At 36.2% G+C, this 17,039-nt stretch overlaps 1 protein-coding gene across 1 annotated transcript in view; it reads left to right on the plus strand.

The window, feature by feature from the left end:
* The first annotated feature begins 634 nt into the window (after nt 1-634).
* Nucleotides 635-17,039, plus strand: part of rftn1b (raftlin, lipid raft linker 1b) — a 60,262-nt gene continuing 43,857 nt past the window's right edge. Inside the window, exons 1-3 of the mRNA XM_077721501.1 lie at nt 635-861; nt 3,531-3,703; nt 6,085-6,249. Coding sequence (XP_077577627.1) covers nt 635-861; nt 3,531-3,703; nt 6,085-6,249 — 565 coding nt within the window. The remainder of the gene's footprint in view (nt 862-3,530; nt 3,704-6,084; nt 6,250-17,039) is intronic.

Here is a 17,039-nt window from a genome sequence, read left to right on the forward strand (position 1 = left end):
CATGTTTTTTTTAACTCATTAGCCGCCATTTTTGGTTTACTTTGCCAGTTTTCAGTCTTGAACTTTACATAAAAACGGACTAATGAACAAATCAGTTGTTTTTCTTAATTTACTTGGGTCGCGGGGGGTGCTAGAGCCTATAAACAAATTAATTAGTTTTTAGTTCATTTCTATGGCTAACGTTGATTTGAGATACGAGTAAATCCACATACAAGCTCAGTCCCGGAACACATTAAGCTCATATCTCAAGGTACCACTGTATTTTACATTTAAGAGTCCAACAAAAAAATTCGAAGGCGTCCTATCATGCACCCCCAAATAGATGGCGCTAGAGAGTTGGAATGAATTAATTAGTTTTCAGCTTATGGCCCATTGGCCAATCATTTGACAACACTACCTTAAAAATATTCAAGATTACTCCCCACTTGTTGTTCATAGGTAGTTGGAATAAAGCTCCAGCACCCCCGTCGACCCTTGTGATGACAATTTTTACTGAAAACGAATGAAAAAATACCTCTGAGCTATTTCTAAGATGTCTACTTTCCCCCCCAAATGGAACACAAAGCCAATTTAGTCTCCCTTTTGCTATTTTCCGGGCCGGGTTTGCTTGGACAAATCCCGGCGCGGATGGATTATGCTTTGCAAATCAAACTGGCGGGCGCCAAAGGCGTGCCAGAAAAAGAAAAAGAAGAAGAAGAAGGTGGTGGTGGTGTCCATGGTGGTCCCCAAGCCCCGCGGAAAAAGAGAAAGTGACAATGAAAGGCGGGAGAAGGAAAGATTGCTGCCTATTATTCTTCTCAGAAGCAGACAGTCGGCGAGGGGCTCGTTCCCATGGCGATGGCAGCCTTCATCTGGCCGACTGTGTGTGTATGTGTGTGTGTGTGTGTGTCTTGAGGTGGCGATGGCGGCATTTGGCCGGGGTCCGAAATGTGCATTCTGTCATTTTTCAAGTTGACATTTTGTCGGTTTGGTCCTTGTTAATGTTTAAATCAAAAGTTTGGGATAAAGTTTGCTGATTTTAGCCTTAACGATCGCCCATGTTGGTGCTAGTGCAAAGTATGGCTTGCGGGCCGGGTGTGGCCTTTTAATGCAAGTATTATAAGGTGCACTGTATTATAAGGTGCACTGTATTATAAGGCGCAGTGTATTATAAGGCGCACTGTATTATAAGGCAGACTGTATTATAAGGCGCAGTGTATTATAAGGCGCACTGTATTATAAGGCGCACTGTATTATAAGGCGCAGTGTATTATAAGGCGCACTGTATTATAAGGTGCACTGTATTATAAGGCGCACTGTATTATAAGGCGCACTGTATTATAAGGCGCACTGTATTATAAGGCACACTGTTTTGTTTTGTATAGGATCATGCAGTAGGGGAGGAGCTATATGATGAAAGATTTTATAAACTAAGATGACATCTGCATATTTAACAGTATTGTTTCAGTTCAGGCATTTGTGTTTTTTTAAAATCAGACAGTGGTGGTTTTTGTTTTCTGTTTTTTCCATATATAAGGCGCACTGTATTATAAGGCGCACTGTCTATTTTGGAGAAAATGTAAGACTTTTAAGTGCGCCTTATAGTTGTGAAAATACGGTAATTGCTATTGACTTCCAGGTATGAAGCACAGCTCACTACTTTACAGTCACCGCTAGAGCCAGCCATTGTGGATGTTTTGGATTTTTTTGTATAAAATCGTGCAGTGGGGGAGGAGCTATATGATGGAAGATTTTGTAAACTAAGATCTTCATATTTAACAGTATTGTTTCAGGTCAGGTGTTTGTGTTTTTTTTAATATCCGACAGTGGTGGTTTTTCGTTTTTGGTTTTCCGTTTTCTCCATATATAAGGCGCACTGGATTATAAGGCGCACTGTCTATTTTGGAGAAAATGTAAGACTTTTAAGTGCGCCTTATAGTCGTGAAAATACGGTATATAGCCTCCAGACCAAACCTTGATTGACTTCATCCACCCTTTACATATCAACATCATAACTCACCCATAACATACCTCATATATATGATTTCCAATCCATGTTTATCCTTTAATTTCAATGTCCGCCTTTCCCTTTACCTTCTTCTCTTCCTCCTTCACGCTTGTTTGCGTTTCATTGGCTCTCTGGTGGGAACAAAGAGACGCCAAGGCGTAAAAAATCAGTCTTATTTACCCCCCTTTATTTATTTATTTCAAGCCGCTTACCCACATGTACTCTGCCATCCCAACACAAATGTGAATATTCATTTCCTCCCATGTTTTTTTAATGCTTCACGCTTGTCTACCTTCTACACAGTGTGGGTTTTTTTTTACCACCCGTGTGGTTATGCCGCGGGTTATGTTGCCCAAATAAAGTCGTCAAGAGTCGTAACAATGTCGTTTTAACGCGTTTTTTTTGGGCTTTTTGCGTCTCGGAGTGAGTGGTATGAAAATTAATGAGCTGCTTCATAACGAATATGATTCACAATAGTACTACGAACAAAGGGAAGAGTAGTACAAAGCAGGAAAAAACATTGATATGTTGTATTATTCAAGTACGGCATTTTTTTATTTTTGTGAGACAAGGTTGGTGATTAAAAAAAAGCTAAGTTGTTCAAAGGTTCAAACAAAAGAAACAAAGGAAGGCGAAGGGAAGAGTATTGGAAGAATGTGTATTGTTGTTTTTTGAAGGAAAAAAATGGGTAATCTGTGAGCTGATCTTTTGTTGAGATGGGGGTTTTTTTTGGAAGAATTTTCAAGGCTGGCGGCAAAATGACGTGCGTTTAAGTTTGTAGAAAGGAATAAAAAACTGAAATTGGATATCTAGTGATGTTTTTTTATTTTTTATTCGTATTTTTTAATCAAGGTTTTTTTGTGACGTTCGTTTAATCTTTTTTTTAATTTATTTTATTTAAATTAAGATTTTTTTGCTCACCATGTGTGGGAAAACCAAGGGATTGAAGTGCTTTATCTTTAGTATTTATTTATTTTTTAGTTAAGACAAATGGCTTTTCTTAATGGTTATTAAAAATGAGTTTTTTCAAAATGGTGAGAATATGTGAATATATATTTCAAAAACAATTACATATTTGAAAAGCCCTCATTAAGTGGTTTCATTTGACATATGACTTGATTGGGTTTATTCCAAATCGATTTTTGACAATAATTACCCAAAAAATCGACATTATGAAGCAATGAATAAAGTTATCCAATCCATTGCAATCCAAATCGATTTTTGGATCAAATAAACAAAGAGACAAAAGGGTTATGTAGTGTTTTTGGAAAGGACTCATCATAATCTGTTTTACCCCATTTATTGACGATTAAAATTTTGCATGAGTAAATAGCATGATTTATTAAATCATTTGTTCGAGGATTGTGAGATTATATGACAAGATATTTTCAAAACGCTTACATATTTGAAAACCTCTCTCTGAGACCTATCATTTGAGATATGAGTCAATGGGTTTTCCCGCAATTTATTTTACCGATAAACTTGTACGAAAAAAGACAAATTACGAATTTTGGTTCAAGGCAAAAATTTGCATGTTTTTCAGGTTCAGCAGCAAACAGATAAACACCATGGGCTGCGGACTACGTAAAATGAAGCCCAACTCGGGCGAGAAGTCGCCGGGCAAGATTTACTCGACGCTAAAAAGACCTCAGGTGGAGACCAAAGTGGGTGTGGCTTATACCTACCGCTACCTGGACTTTCTTATCGGGAAGGACGGTAAGTTTGAGTCCATGTATTGCTGAGTTTTATTTGGGTTATTTTACAGAATGGTTGTTTTTGACGGTGATATATGTCCAAGGACTTTTTGTTTTTGGCGACCAATCGGAACGTTTTGTTGAGGAATTGGAGCCGCATTGTTTCCATGACAAGGGCAGATGAGGCTGCTTTCAATGTCACAAACGTTTAGCGCTTAAATTGATCTGCTCCAGTCTCCTTGGGCAATCAAACAAATTGAACTTGATGTCTTTTAATTAGTTTTACGCCGCTGCTCTCTAAGCAATTTTGGTTCGTTGGGTTACGGTGCTTTGTTGGTTACCGTATTTTCACTATAAGGCGCACCCTCAATGAAGGACATTTTTTCCATATATAAGACGCACTGTATTATAAGGCGCACTGTCTATTTTGGAGAAAATTCAAGACTTTTAAGTGCGCCTTATGGTCGTGAAAATACGGTAATTGCTATTGACTTCCAGGAATGAAGCACTCACTACACCACAGTCACCTCTAGAGTCAGCCATTGTTAATGTTTTGGACTTTTTTTGTATAAAATCTTGCAGTGGGGGAGGAGCTATATGATGGAAGATTTTGTAAACTAAGATGGCTGATCTGCATATTTAACAGTATTGTTTCAGTTCAGGCGTTTGTGTTTTTTTAATATTCGACAGTGGTGGTTTTTCGTTTTTGGTTTTCTGTTTTTTTCCCATATATAAGGCGCACTGGATTATAAGGCGCACTGTCTATTTTGGAGAAAATTTCAGACTTTTAAGTGCGCCTTATAGTCGTGAAAATACGGTACTCGGAAGTCAAAGATTTTTTGGGGAAGGTTTTGTAAAATGTGGATTTGAACAATATTGGTGGGTCATAAAATTTGGGCATTTTTTTTCGTTGAGTCAAAGTCAGGTAGTTGATTTTGAGACTTTTTTTAAGTTAAATAAATTGGTGGACATGTGTTTTGGAATAATAGTCCAAATTAAAAGCAAGTCAGCCATTTTGGGGTAAAAAAAATGGGATTTTTGGCAAGTGAAAGTGGTCATAAACTTATCTTGTGGCAACAGTTTTTGGGTTTAGCATGAAATTTGGTGGACTTATCGATCATTATCGAATGTACAAAAAAGTGTCTTGGAATAATAGTCCAAATAAATCAGAATGTCAGCCATTTTGTGTCAAAACATTGATTGCTGGGGATTTTGGGAAAGTATAAGTGGTCATAAACTTATCCTGTGGCAACAGTTTTATGGATTAATATAAAATTTTGTGGTTTTATCAATCCCAAATCCGATTAACGAAAAAGTCTCTTGGAATAATAGTCTAAATTAAACAGAAAGTCAGCCATTTTGGGGAAAAACTTATCTTGTGACAACAGTTTTATCGATTAGCATGAAATTTTGTGGGCTTTTCGGTCATTATCAGATGTACAAAAAAAGTGTTTTGGAGTAATTGTCCAAATTAAATAGGAAGTCGGCCATTTTTGTGTCAAAACATTGATCGCTGAGGATTTTTGGAATGTTTAAGTGGTCATAAACTTATCTTGTTACAGCAGTTTTATCGATTAGCATAAAATTTGGTGGATTTATCGATCATCATAGGATGTACAAAAAAGTCTCTTGGAATAATAGTCCGAATTAAACACAAAGTCAGCCATTTTGGGGTCAAAAATGGATTGCTGGGGATTTTTGGAAGGTTTAAGTAGTCATAAACTTATCTTGTGGCAACATTTTTTATCGGTTAACACAACATTTAGTGCTCTTGATCACAATCTGATGCACAAAAAAAAGTATTTGGGGGAATAATAGTCCAAATGAAAAAGAAAGTCAGCCATTTTGGGGTCAAACAGGGATCAATGGGGATTTTTGGAAGGTTTATGTAGTCATAAACTTATCTTGTGGCAACATTTTTATCGATTAACACAAAATTTGGCGGACTTCTCAACCACAATAATCATTAAAACAATCTCCTGTTAACACTTTAACCAATCAATACCAAATTGGATATACTTGTCCATGAAAACACTAAATCCAATTTGGACCAAAAGCCACTAAATAAAACCGGACGACATTTTGGTTCCTATTGCCAAAGTCAAAGTCTTTTTCAGTGTCAATTCATTTTAGGACTTAACTCTAAAAATGTCCCTTTTGGGAGTATATTGTCTCTCTGATGTATTATAATCGTAAAAATAAAAGACTGCTTTCTCTCCGGCGGCGCCCATTTTGCGAGAATCAAGGGGGAGGGGGGGGTTGGTTCAGAAAATGCCGATTGGTGCATTTTTTTTCTATTGAGGGAAGACAAAGTAGACATATTGTTTCCACTTTGAAACTTTTGTGTGTGCTGACAGAGTGGAAAGTACTAAAACACTCAACTTAGGACCGCCCACTCGGCAGGAAGCGACTTGGCTTCCTGGTTTCTTCCTCTGGGGGCGGAGCCTTTTTTTTTTGGACTTCAATTTAGACGCCGTCTGTCCAAACTGATTGCATTTTCCTCAATCGATCGAGACGTATTGATCCCGGCCGGAGGCCAATCGCAGCCAATGAAGCGCCGCTTTGATGGTGGGAGGGGGGGGGGGGGGGGGGTGATGGGGGTGGTGGGTGGGGGAGGGGGTGTCGGGGGAACGCCAACAGATGCTGGGAGGTTTGGAGGACTGCATAACTTGCATTTTTCACACGGGCTTGGAGTAGAAAATGAATATGTTATCTTGATTAAATGATAACCAAATCATTCTGGGTTTAAGATCTTAGTGGTGATAAAAAATGTAAATAGTATGGAGGAGATTAAATGGAAGAATGGAAAGTTATTGGAGGTTTTGGTAGTTTGGAGAAGATGCTGGGATGTACATATGTGTGGTTAAAAATTTATTTGGGTATTTTTGTTTTTTAAGTCGATTTTTTTCAGTCTTTTTTTAATTGCGATAATTATGTTGAACTTTTTTAATGTATTAGAATTTTTTTTAAATATTTATGTACAATAAACCCTGCAATTATAATGAAAATGATTGTAAATGAATTGGTTTTAATTGATTAATTTTTTATTACTATTTTTATTTGTACATTTTTTTCTATGAAAAATATTTTTAAATATTGTTGAATTTTCTTACTTTATTTAAAAAATAAGTTTAATATCTAAGTACTGTTTAATATCTAAGTACTGTTTAATATCTAAGTACTGTTTAATATCTAAGTACTATTGAACATCTAAGTACTGTTTCATATCTAAGTACTATTGAACATCTAAGTACTGTTTCATATCTAAGTACTGATTCATAGCTAATTACTGTTTCATATTTAAGTTTTGTTTAATATCTAAGTACTGTTTAAAATCTAAGTACTGTTTAAAATCTAAGTACTGTTTAAAATCTAAGTACTGTTTAATATCTAAGTACTGTTTAATATCTAAGTACTGTTTAACATCTAAGTACTGTTTAATATCCAAGTACTGTTTAATATCTAAGTACTGTTTCATATCTAAGTACTGTTTCATATCTATGTACTGTTTAATATCTAAGTACTGTTTCATATCTAAGTACTGTTTCATATCTATGTACTGTTTAATATCTAAGTACTGTTTAATACCCAATCTAAGTACTGTTTAATACCTAATCTAAGTACTGTTTCATATCTAAGTACTGTTTCATATCTAATTACTGTTTCATATCTAAGTACTGTTTAATATCTAAGTACTGTTTAATATCCAAGTACTGTTTAATATCTAAGTACTGTTTAATATCTAAGTACTGTTTAATACCTAATGTAAGTACTGTTTAATATCTAAGTACTGTTTAATACCCAATCTAAGTACTGTTTAATACCTAATCTAAGCACTGTTTCATATCTAAGTACTGTTTAATATCCAAGTACTGTTTAATATCCAAGTACTGTTTATTATCTAAGTACTGTTAATATCTAAGTACATTTGACCGGCGACCAAACGTCCGGCGACTAAACAGTCACAAAATGAATTGGATGTCTATCCCAGTCAATGACAGCCCACCAGTCAATGACAGGATCAAACACAGTGACTCTATTAATAAAGCCATGACTTCCACTGAATGATTTGGGAAGCATTTTTGAGCACCGCCCCAAAAAAAAAAAAAGAGTCTGAATGTCACAGTGGCCTTCAATGAGAAGGATTCAATTCCGGCTCTCCAGCCGGCGAGCTGCGGGGATAAGTCGTTGCCGGTCGCGCTAGCCCCGCGGCTAATCTCCCCCGGGAAAGACACTGGCTCTGGTGCCCAAACCTCTCCCGCAGTGCCGACTTACATCAGAGAGCCACTGAGTGCAAAGATGAGCGTGGGGGGGGGGGGGGGGGGGGGGTACACGGGGGGTGCCGGGAAATGGCTTTTCATTTTTTTTTTGATTCATTTTTTTTTTGCACACTTGACGCCATGACAGCTACTCAAAAGTAGCCAGGCAAGCCTTTTAGGATATCACAAGGTCTTTCCGGGAATGGGAATAGGGGTTCTGGGTTCAAATCCAGGTCATGTCCACCTGTGTGGGTTTTCTCCGGGTACTCCGGGTACTAACACATTCCAGAAATATGCATGGTAGGGTGATTGGACACTCTAAATAGATCCTAGGTATGAGTTTGAGTGTGAGTTAGTGGTTTGGAGTCAGCTGGGAGAGACTCCAGCACCCCCGGGGAACCTAATGAGGATAAAGTGGTTCAGAAAATGAGATGAGATGAGATTTTATCGTATATATGTTGTGTTTGTAGATCGGAAAAATGTGACAATGTGGTCGATATGGTCATTTCTTTCAAAATAGAGAAAGGATAAATTGATAAAATGCTAAACCAAATTGTTAGCTTTTATTTGTTTGTTTTTTATTTTTTGGGGTACTTTTTTGCCATAAATAATTTTTCATTTCATTTGATAAATGAAGACCTTAATTTTTAAAATTTTAATATACAAAAATAAAACTTCCACAGATTAAAAAAAATAAAATATTGACAATTTTCCCTGCTTTTTTTACAATTACAAAGCACTCTCTTAGATATTAAACTCTCTCTCATGAATATAATTTTGACAGCTGGTTTCAACAGTAAACTCTCTGTCACCATTTAACCGGCGACCAAAAGACCGGCGACCAAACATCCAAGCACCCTTCCAATTCCATATTTCAACTCGTCACACAATAAAAACAACGAGTATCTACTACTATCTACCAACTAATCCTGACAGAGTCTTAATCATGTATTATTAAATACATTTTGCCAAGATTCTATCATTAAATTAGATGTAAAAACCCTTTTCTATTAGTCAAATCTCTACGACACAATTAGGATCCACCCGTCAACAACAAACAACGACTTTTCAAATCCGCTACATAAACGCAGAGCGTTCTGATTGAGGCGCTTTGGCATACGAAACACTCTTTGATTGTAACCATTTGTCGGCGTGATGAATTTGCGGGCGTACCCGACGCCCCGAGAAGCGAAAAGCAATCACGGTTCACCTTGCGTGGTGGTGGACGGACGGATACCCACACCGTGATTACGGCCCATTTTAGGTCGTGATGTTCCAACACACGCATGACATGACATTACTACGTGTATTACACTCACGGCATGTTCAGGTTGTATTTTCTGCTCCGCTGACTTGAAACCAAATGGCCTTCGGTCCATATCAAAGTCTTGTTCAAATACTGATTCCAAGGCCTAACAACTTTTAAATATTTTATTCTTGTATAAAGCTATTATTTGAAAATGGAAATGTATAACGCTTACTTTGAAAATCTAACTGGAAACCTCAAACCTGACCTAAAAGAGTTTTAGAAGCGGTCTGTATTGAGTTCATGTTCATTCAATTGCTGTTCCGCTTACGTTCAAAGGGTGCTGGAGCCTATCCCAGCTGGCATTTCTTGAAAATTGCAGGTCACAACATTCTTGCTCACATTGATGCCTAGATACAATTTATAGCAAGGGTGTCAAACGTTGGTTCGCGGGCTGTATTAATGTCAAGTCGATTTCATGTGGGCCGGACCATTTTAGATATAATATTTAGATTTTTATATTTTTTATATATGGATTAAAAGAACTGGATTAAAAGCCCTGAATATTCAATTTTTGATAGATCTAAAACAATGTTTATTTGAGCTTTTTTTTTTGAAATATTTTTAGATTTTACAAAATGATTTTTGAACTAAAAACACGGAAAAAATGGGTTTAAAAATGATAATTATTGATTTAAAAGGGGGAAAATCAGGAAATGTAATATACATCTATACTCTTCATTTGAATTTGATCCTAAAACAGAAAATTTTACTCTTATCTCAAGATAAATATTTGCAAAAAATTTGTCTCATATCTCAAGATAAATATTTGCACAAAATTTTACTCATATCTCAGAATAGATATTCGCACAAAAATTTTCTCATATCTCAAGATAAATATTCACACAAAATTTTACTCATATCTTAAGATAAATATTTGCAAAAAATTTGACTCACATCTCAAAATAAAAAAAATGCTCCAAATTTTACTCATATCTCAAATCGCTCATAAGTCAAGGTACCCCATGTATTTCATCCAATGCTCCTCCATCAACTCAATAAATGAAACGACAGACTTCATTTCATAAAGTTAATCCTCCATAAAATAATAAAAAAATAAAACAAAGCCACATAATCAATCAGGATTGAAACCAGATTCATCTCCACATATAAACACAATGAACCAATCCATCACCACAACAACAGCTTCTCATATTTCACTCTGTTATTTTCCATAGACGCCGTCTGCCTTCCTTTCACCTGCAAAGACCACCTGTCACTCAACGAGGAGGGCGGGGCTCCAGTGGTCTATTTATAATTGAACTTAATTACTCCTGGTGTAGCAGAGTGATGGATTAGTTGCGTCTTACTTATTAGCATACGTTCACCCTCGCCATTCATTTGCCGAGACGGCACTTCATTAGGCGTACGTCTAACAAACATGGCCGCCGCCCACGGCGGAAAAGACAATTGGATTGTCTGTGTTTAATGTCGGCGGAGATAGATAAGCACCAGTGTTTGAGTACAGAACGGAGGTAATGAATTTGGCGCTTTGGCTTTAAAACCGTGGTAAAAAAAAGGCTCACCGGAAGCCTGGCTCGTGATTGGTCGGTTTGAAATGTTATCACGGCAAAGCTATTTTTAGACGTTCTGGTCAGGAGAAGGCGAGAAAAAACCCTATTTTCACGACTAAAAGGCGCATTTAAAAGTCTTAAATGTTCTCCAAAATAGACAGTGCGCCTTATAATCCAGTGCGCCTTATATATGGAAAAAACGGAAAACCAAAAACGAAAAACCACTACTGTCGGATATTAAAAAAAACACAAACGCCTGAACTGAAACAGTACTTTTAAATATGCAGATCAGCCATCTTAGTTTACAACATCTTCCATCATATAGCTCCTCCCCCACTGCAAGATTTTATACCAAAAAATCCAAAAAAATCAAAAATGGCTGGCTCTAGAGGTGACTGTGTAGTGAGTGAGTGCTTCATACCTGGAAGTCAATAGCAATTACCGTATTTTCACCACTATAAGGCGCACTTAAAAGTCTTACATTTTCTCCAAAATAGACAGTGCGCCTTATAATACAGTTCACCTTATATATGGAAAAAATGTCATTCATTGACGGTGCGCCTTATAATGCGGTGCGCCTTATAGTCGTGAAGATACGGTAAATAGGATCGAACCCTTGGTCTTATTACTGCTAAGCTAACATGCTAACTACTCATCCACATACCAGTCAACCTCAGTAAATTGCCCTAATTAATGATTCCAATAAAGTTAGCAGTAGCTATATTCGCTCAAATGTATTTTTACTTGAAAACATTAGACGTCTCTGTCAACTTCACTTAAACACGAACTTGTATGCTAAAAACGCCTGCTAAAACGTCTTCAAATTACAATTAAAAACAAAATGACAGCCACTTCCGTCCTCTCCTTGTCTAATTTGTTTGCCCCGTCATCTTCAACGATGACGAGATAATTACCCGCCAATTCGCTGCATCTAATGGACGACCCGTGGCGCCGCCTCGGCACCCCTGAGCGTAATCGTCGTCTTCTCGCGTCCAAATTACGCTAATGGCAACCAAAAGCATTTTTTCTTTCATTCTTTCTGGCAGAAAACGTTAGATTAGTACGTTCAACGAAAGGGAAAGTTATGTTCCTTGTGTAACCGCCATTTTTTTTTTGCGCCGTCTCTTGGCAACTGTCAACGACTGAAAAGACGGACAAAAACGAGCTAGCGTCTTTTAATGGCGGCTCATTTTAATCCCAGACAGCGTTTCTCGCCAAAAAGGTTTTTAGTTTGTCGGAAAAAGCTGATGTTGAACACAAAAATGGCTTTTTTACTTGAGTTTTTTTGTCTTGAAGTTTTTCTAGCTGGCGTTAGCTTTGCTTTAGCGATACCCGCGCGAATATTAGAATGTCGACACATTAGCATTTAGATGCCTGTTTACCGCTCTGGTTTTTTATTTAACGTGGTGTCCCTGGCAAGGAAAACTGAGTTCTTCAAGGACACGCAAATTGTTGACAGAGCGAAAAAAATAAGGCTTAGTTTGCTTTTATTTAGCTTAAATCTACTGTTTTTTTAGGTATACGTATATAGTGCTATAGTGTTATTTGTACCCATCTAAAAAAATATGGGTGTATACCTGTCAATTTATAAATTTTGACAGTTAGATGATATTTATTTTTGAGTGTCTGGTTCGTTATCCAAGTTCATTTCAATTAGTTTTTGTTATGTTACAAGCGCGTTGCCGTGCAAAAAGTCTCTCCGTCTCCCAGCTGCAAATTCCGTAAAATTTTAGTACTATTAAACACATTTTAGTACTATTATACACATTTTAGTACTATTAAACACATTTTAGTACTATTAAACACATTTTAGTACTATTGAACACATTTTAGTACTATTAAACACATTTTTGTACTATTGAACACATTTTAGTACTATTAAACACATTGTTTTTTAGTTAATTTCTATGGGAAACATTGCTTTGAGTTACAAGTAAATTGACATACGAGCTCAGTCCCGGAACCAATTAAGCTCATATCTCGAGGTACCACTGTATTTCACAATTGACCAGAAAACCAAAGTTGCTACCAAGGGTCGTCACCCTTTTTTTGGATGATACAAATCATATACTTTCCCCTTTAAAACCCTTTTGATTTCATATTTCGACTCATCACACGATAAAAACAACGAGTATCAACTACTATCTACCTATGGATCAAAGATCTTAATCATGTATTATTGAATACCGTATTTTCACGACTATAAGGCGCACTTAAAAGTCTTAAATTGTCTCCAAAATAGACAGTGCGCCTTATAATCCAGTTAAAAAAAGACAAACGCCTGAAGTGAAACAATACTGTTAAATATGCAGATCAGCCATCTTACTTTACAACATCTTCCATCATATAGCTCCTCCCCCACTGCAAGATTTTATACCAAAAAAGTCCAAAACATCAACAATGGCTGGCTCTAGAGGTGATTGTGGTGTAGTGAGTGCTTCATCCCTGGAAGTCAATAGCAATTACCCTATTTTCACCACTATAAGGCGCACTTAAAAGTCTTACATTTTCTCCAAAATAGACAGTGCGCCTTATAATACAGTTCACTTATCATACAGTGCGCCTTATAATACTGTGCGCCTTATATATGGAAAAAAATTAACTGTCATTCATTGAGGGTGCGTCTTATAATGCAGTGCGCCTTATAGTCGTGAAAATACAGTAATTCAACAGTTCATTTCTATGGCTAAACAACATAAGCTCCTCCCCCCCAACAGTGAGGTCTTTTAATTGGCCAGCAGCGTCAAAGGCAGCGTCTAATTTAACAAATATGGCCGATACCTCACAAGTCATTCATCCTTGGCGGCAACGGCGAATAATGGATGCCAGCCTTCATTTTTTTTTTTCCTCCGCCGCATGTAAATGCGTTTGCCGGAGGCGCCGAGCGCGCATATTAATTTCATATTTACTCATCTATTTTTAAAGCTGCTGAGTGATGGCGGCGCCACGTTAACGCCGATGGTGTGAATTTCTCACTTTTCAGGATGAAATGGCCTGTTTATGGTTATTGTTTCAAAGCCACCTTCGATTATAATAACGGTGTTATATATTTTTAAGACATATTAATTTTTTTAACTCATTCACTGTCATTGACAGTAACAGACAGTCAATTTATTTTAAATGGGTAGCTGATATGGTCATGTTTTTATACCCAATGACAGCAATAGAGGTCAAATTTAAATATGTATTTTACTCATTTTTATGATTCATGTAACAGGACCAAATCACAAACAAATTCTGTTCTCTTTCGAACAGAATGAGAAAAGTTATGGGATATAAAATCAAGCTATCAATTTTTCACATATTACCGTATTTTCATGACTATAAGGCGCACTTAAAAGTCCTAAATTTTCTCCAAAATAGACAGTGCGCCTTATAATCCAGTGCGCCTTATATATGGAAAAAACAGAAAACCAAAAATGAAAAACCACCACTGTCGGATATTAAAAAAACACAAACGCCTGAAATGAAACAATACTGTTAAATATGCAGATGCCATCTTAATTTACAAAATCTTCCATCATATAGCTCCTCCCCCACCGCAAGATTTTATACCAAAAAATCCAAAACATCAACAATGGCTGGCTCTAGAGGTGACTGTTAAGTAGTGAGTGAGTGCGTCATACCTGGAAGTCAAAGGCAATTACCCTATTTTCACGACTATAAGGCGCACCGCATTATAAGGCGCACCCTCAATGAATGGCATTTTTTCCATATATAAGGCGCACTGTATTATAAGGCGCACTGTCTATTTTGGAGAAAATGTAAGACTTTTAAGTGCGCCTTATAGTGTTGAAAATACGGTAATTGCTATTGACTACAGGTATGAAGCACTCACTACACCACAATCACCTCTAGAGCCAGCCATTGTTGATGTTTTGGATTTTTTGGTATAAAATCTTGCAGTGGGGGAGGAGCTAAATGATAGAAGATTTTGTAATCTAAGATGGCTGATCTGCATATTTAACAGTATTGTTTCAGTTCAGGCGTTTGTGTTTTTTTTAATATCTGACAGTGATGGTTTTTCGTTTTTGGTCTTCATTTTTTTCCATATATGAGGCGCACTGGATTATAAGGCGCACTGTCTATTTTGGAGAAAATTTAAGACTTAAGTGCGCCTTATAGTCGTGAAAATACGGTATATATATGATATCCTATATATATTTACATGTATAATTGACTATCTTAAAGTCCGATTTCAAGAACACATAGCAGACCAACTACGAGTTGACATTAAAAAAATCGATGGGTACCCACGAAAGGACCGATTAGCGAACAAGAATCGGCGCGATCTTTGATGATAACACGAGGGGCGATCAATAAAGTTTCGCCTCAGGCCGATAACGACAACACGAATGGGAACGGCGCTCCGACACGAGACAACGACCTGCAAGACTTCATTAAAACCAAAGAGGTGACGAGTCGCAGTTGATTGAGTGCAATTACCCACAGGGACCGCCAAATCAATCTCAGGCTTGTTTTTTTCGCTTAACGAGGGGTTTTGTTCCATTCCGTGTGGAACGTTAGCGCGCTTTATTCATTTTTTTTAGTATTACAAATTATTATTGAATCGTCATATGATATATTTAATAAAAGTGACAACAACTCCAGATGACCCGATTTCGATCAAACCATTTTCAGAGGATTGAATCAGTTAAAAAATTTACAAAAATTTGGTTTTTAAGAAAAAAAATAATAATAATCCTGAGGCATATTGCAAAAAAAAAACATATACAGTAATCATATAAATGTATATATATTCATATTGACTTTAGTGAAGCAAACATGGCAAAACAAATAGAAAACAACCAAAAACGACAAGAAAATGACTTTAATTAGAATTTAAACTGAACTGTTTTTTTCTTATGAAAATTAAAATGATTCAGATTTTAAAAAACGTATATATACATTAAATTTTAAAAAATATATTTATATTTAGAGTAGTGATACAATTGCAGAACAGAAAGCATAAATGTCAATATAATTATTATTCATGAATCAAATTGGACTATTTTTTATACTAAGTTTGTTTATGAGGAACAAATATTTTAACAGAATTTGTTGTCAACCTTTTTTTGTGCTGTATATGGAATTAAACTAGAAAAAAATTTAGTAGTAATGACTATATATGGCTACAATTTTTGGAAGCTTTGTTCAAATGGAGAAAAAAAATAACTTACCTTGTTTCCAATTTTGATAGGCGCATTTTTTCATCATTTTGGATGTCCACAATACATATTTTGATAATTTTTGTCAGTTTTCTTCGAATTTGTTGCACTTGGGATCTAAAAAAAAAAACAAAAAAAACAAATCAATATAGTTAGACCAAAAAATGTCAAGTTCTTAATTCTCACATTAATGTTTCTTTTAGTTTCTGCAAAAAAATATGAATAATATATGATTTGATAAAAAAGAGCCCTCCTAATAATGGGACAAAATTCAGCACATTTTTTCTTTATCTGACCACCAAAAGATTATTATTATATAGTGTTTTTCATGCTATAGTTACCTGATAGTTATGTTAACATATGCGTATTTATTCCCAATTTTACTATTGTTACTTTCACATATGGTTGTTATTGGTTTCTAATTTAACAAAAAAATACCCTAACAAAAATGCGACTTATACTCCAGTGTGACTTTTTACATTTGTATTCATTGGCGGGTACAACTTATACTCACTCAAAATGTGACCCTTGGTAAAAAAAAAATATATATATACCGTATTTTCACGACTATAAGGCGCACTTAAAAGTCTTAAATTTTCTTCAAAATAGACAGTGCGCCTTATAATATAGTGCGCCTTATATATGGAAAAAACAGAAAACCAAAAACGAAAAACCAACACTGTCGGATATTAAAAAAACACAAACGCCTGAACTGAAAGAATACTGTTAAATATACAGATGCCATCTTAATTTACAACATCTTCCATCATGTAGCTCCTCCCCCACTGCACGATTTTATACAAAAAAATCTGAAACATCAACAATGGCTGGCTCTAGAGGTGACTGTGAAGTAGTGAGTGCTTAATACCTGGAAGTCAATAGCAATTACTAACGTATTTTCACCACTATAAGGCGCACTTCAAAGTCTTAAATTTTCTCCAAAATAGACAGTGCGCCTCAAAATACAGTGCGCCTTATATATGGAAAAAATGTCATTCATTGAGGGTGCGCCTTATCGTCGTGAAAATACGGTATATAAATCTTAGTTCAGGAAGTTCAACCGACAATTTGTAATGTTAGCATTTGTTTTAAAAATTGCTCGGCACAGGAA

The sequence above is a fragment of the Stigmatopora nigra genome, chromosome 7 (genome assembly GCF_051989575.1).
Source record: "Stigmatopora nigra isolate UIUO_SnigA chromosome 7, RoL_Snig_1.1, whole genome shotgun sequence".
Taxonomy (NCBI): domain Eukaryota; kingdom Metazoa; phylum Chordata; class Actinopteri; order Syngnathiformes; family Syngnathidae; genus Stigmatopora; species Stigmatopora nigra.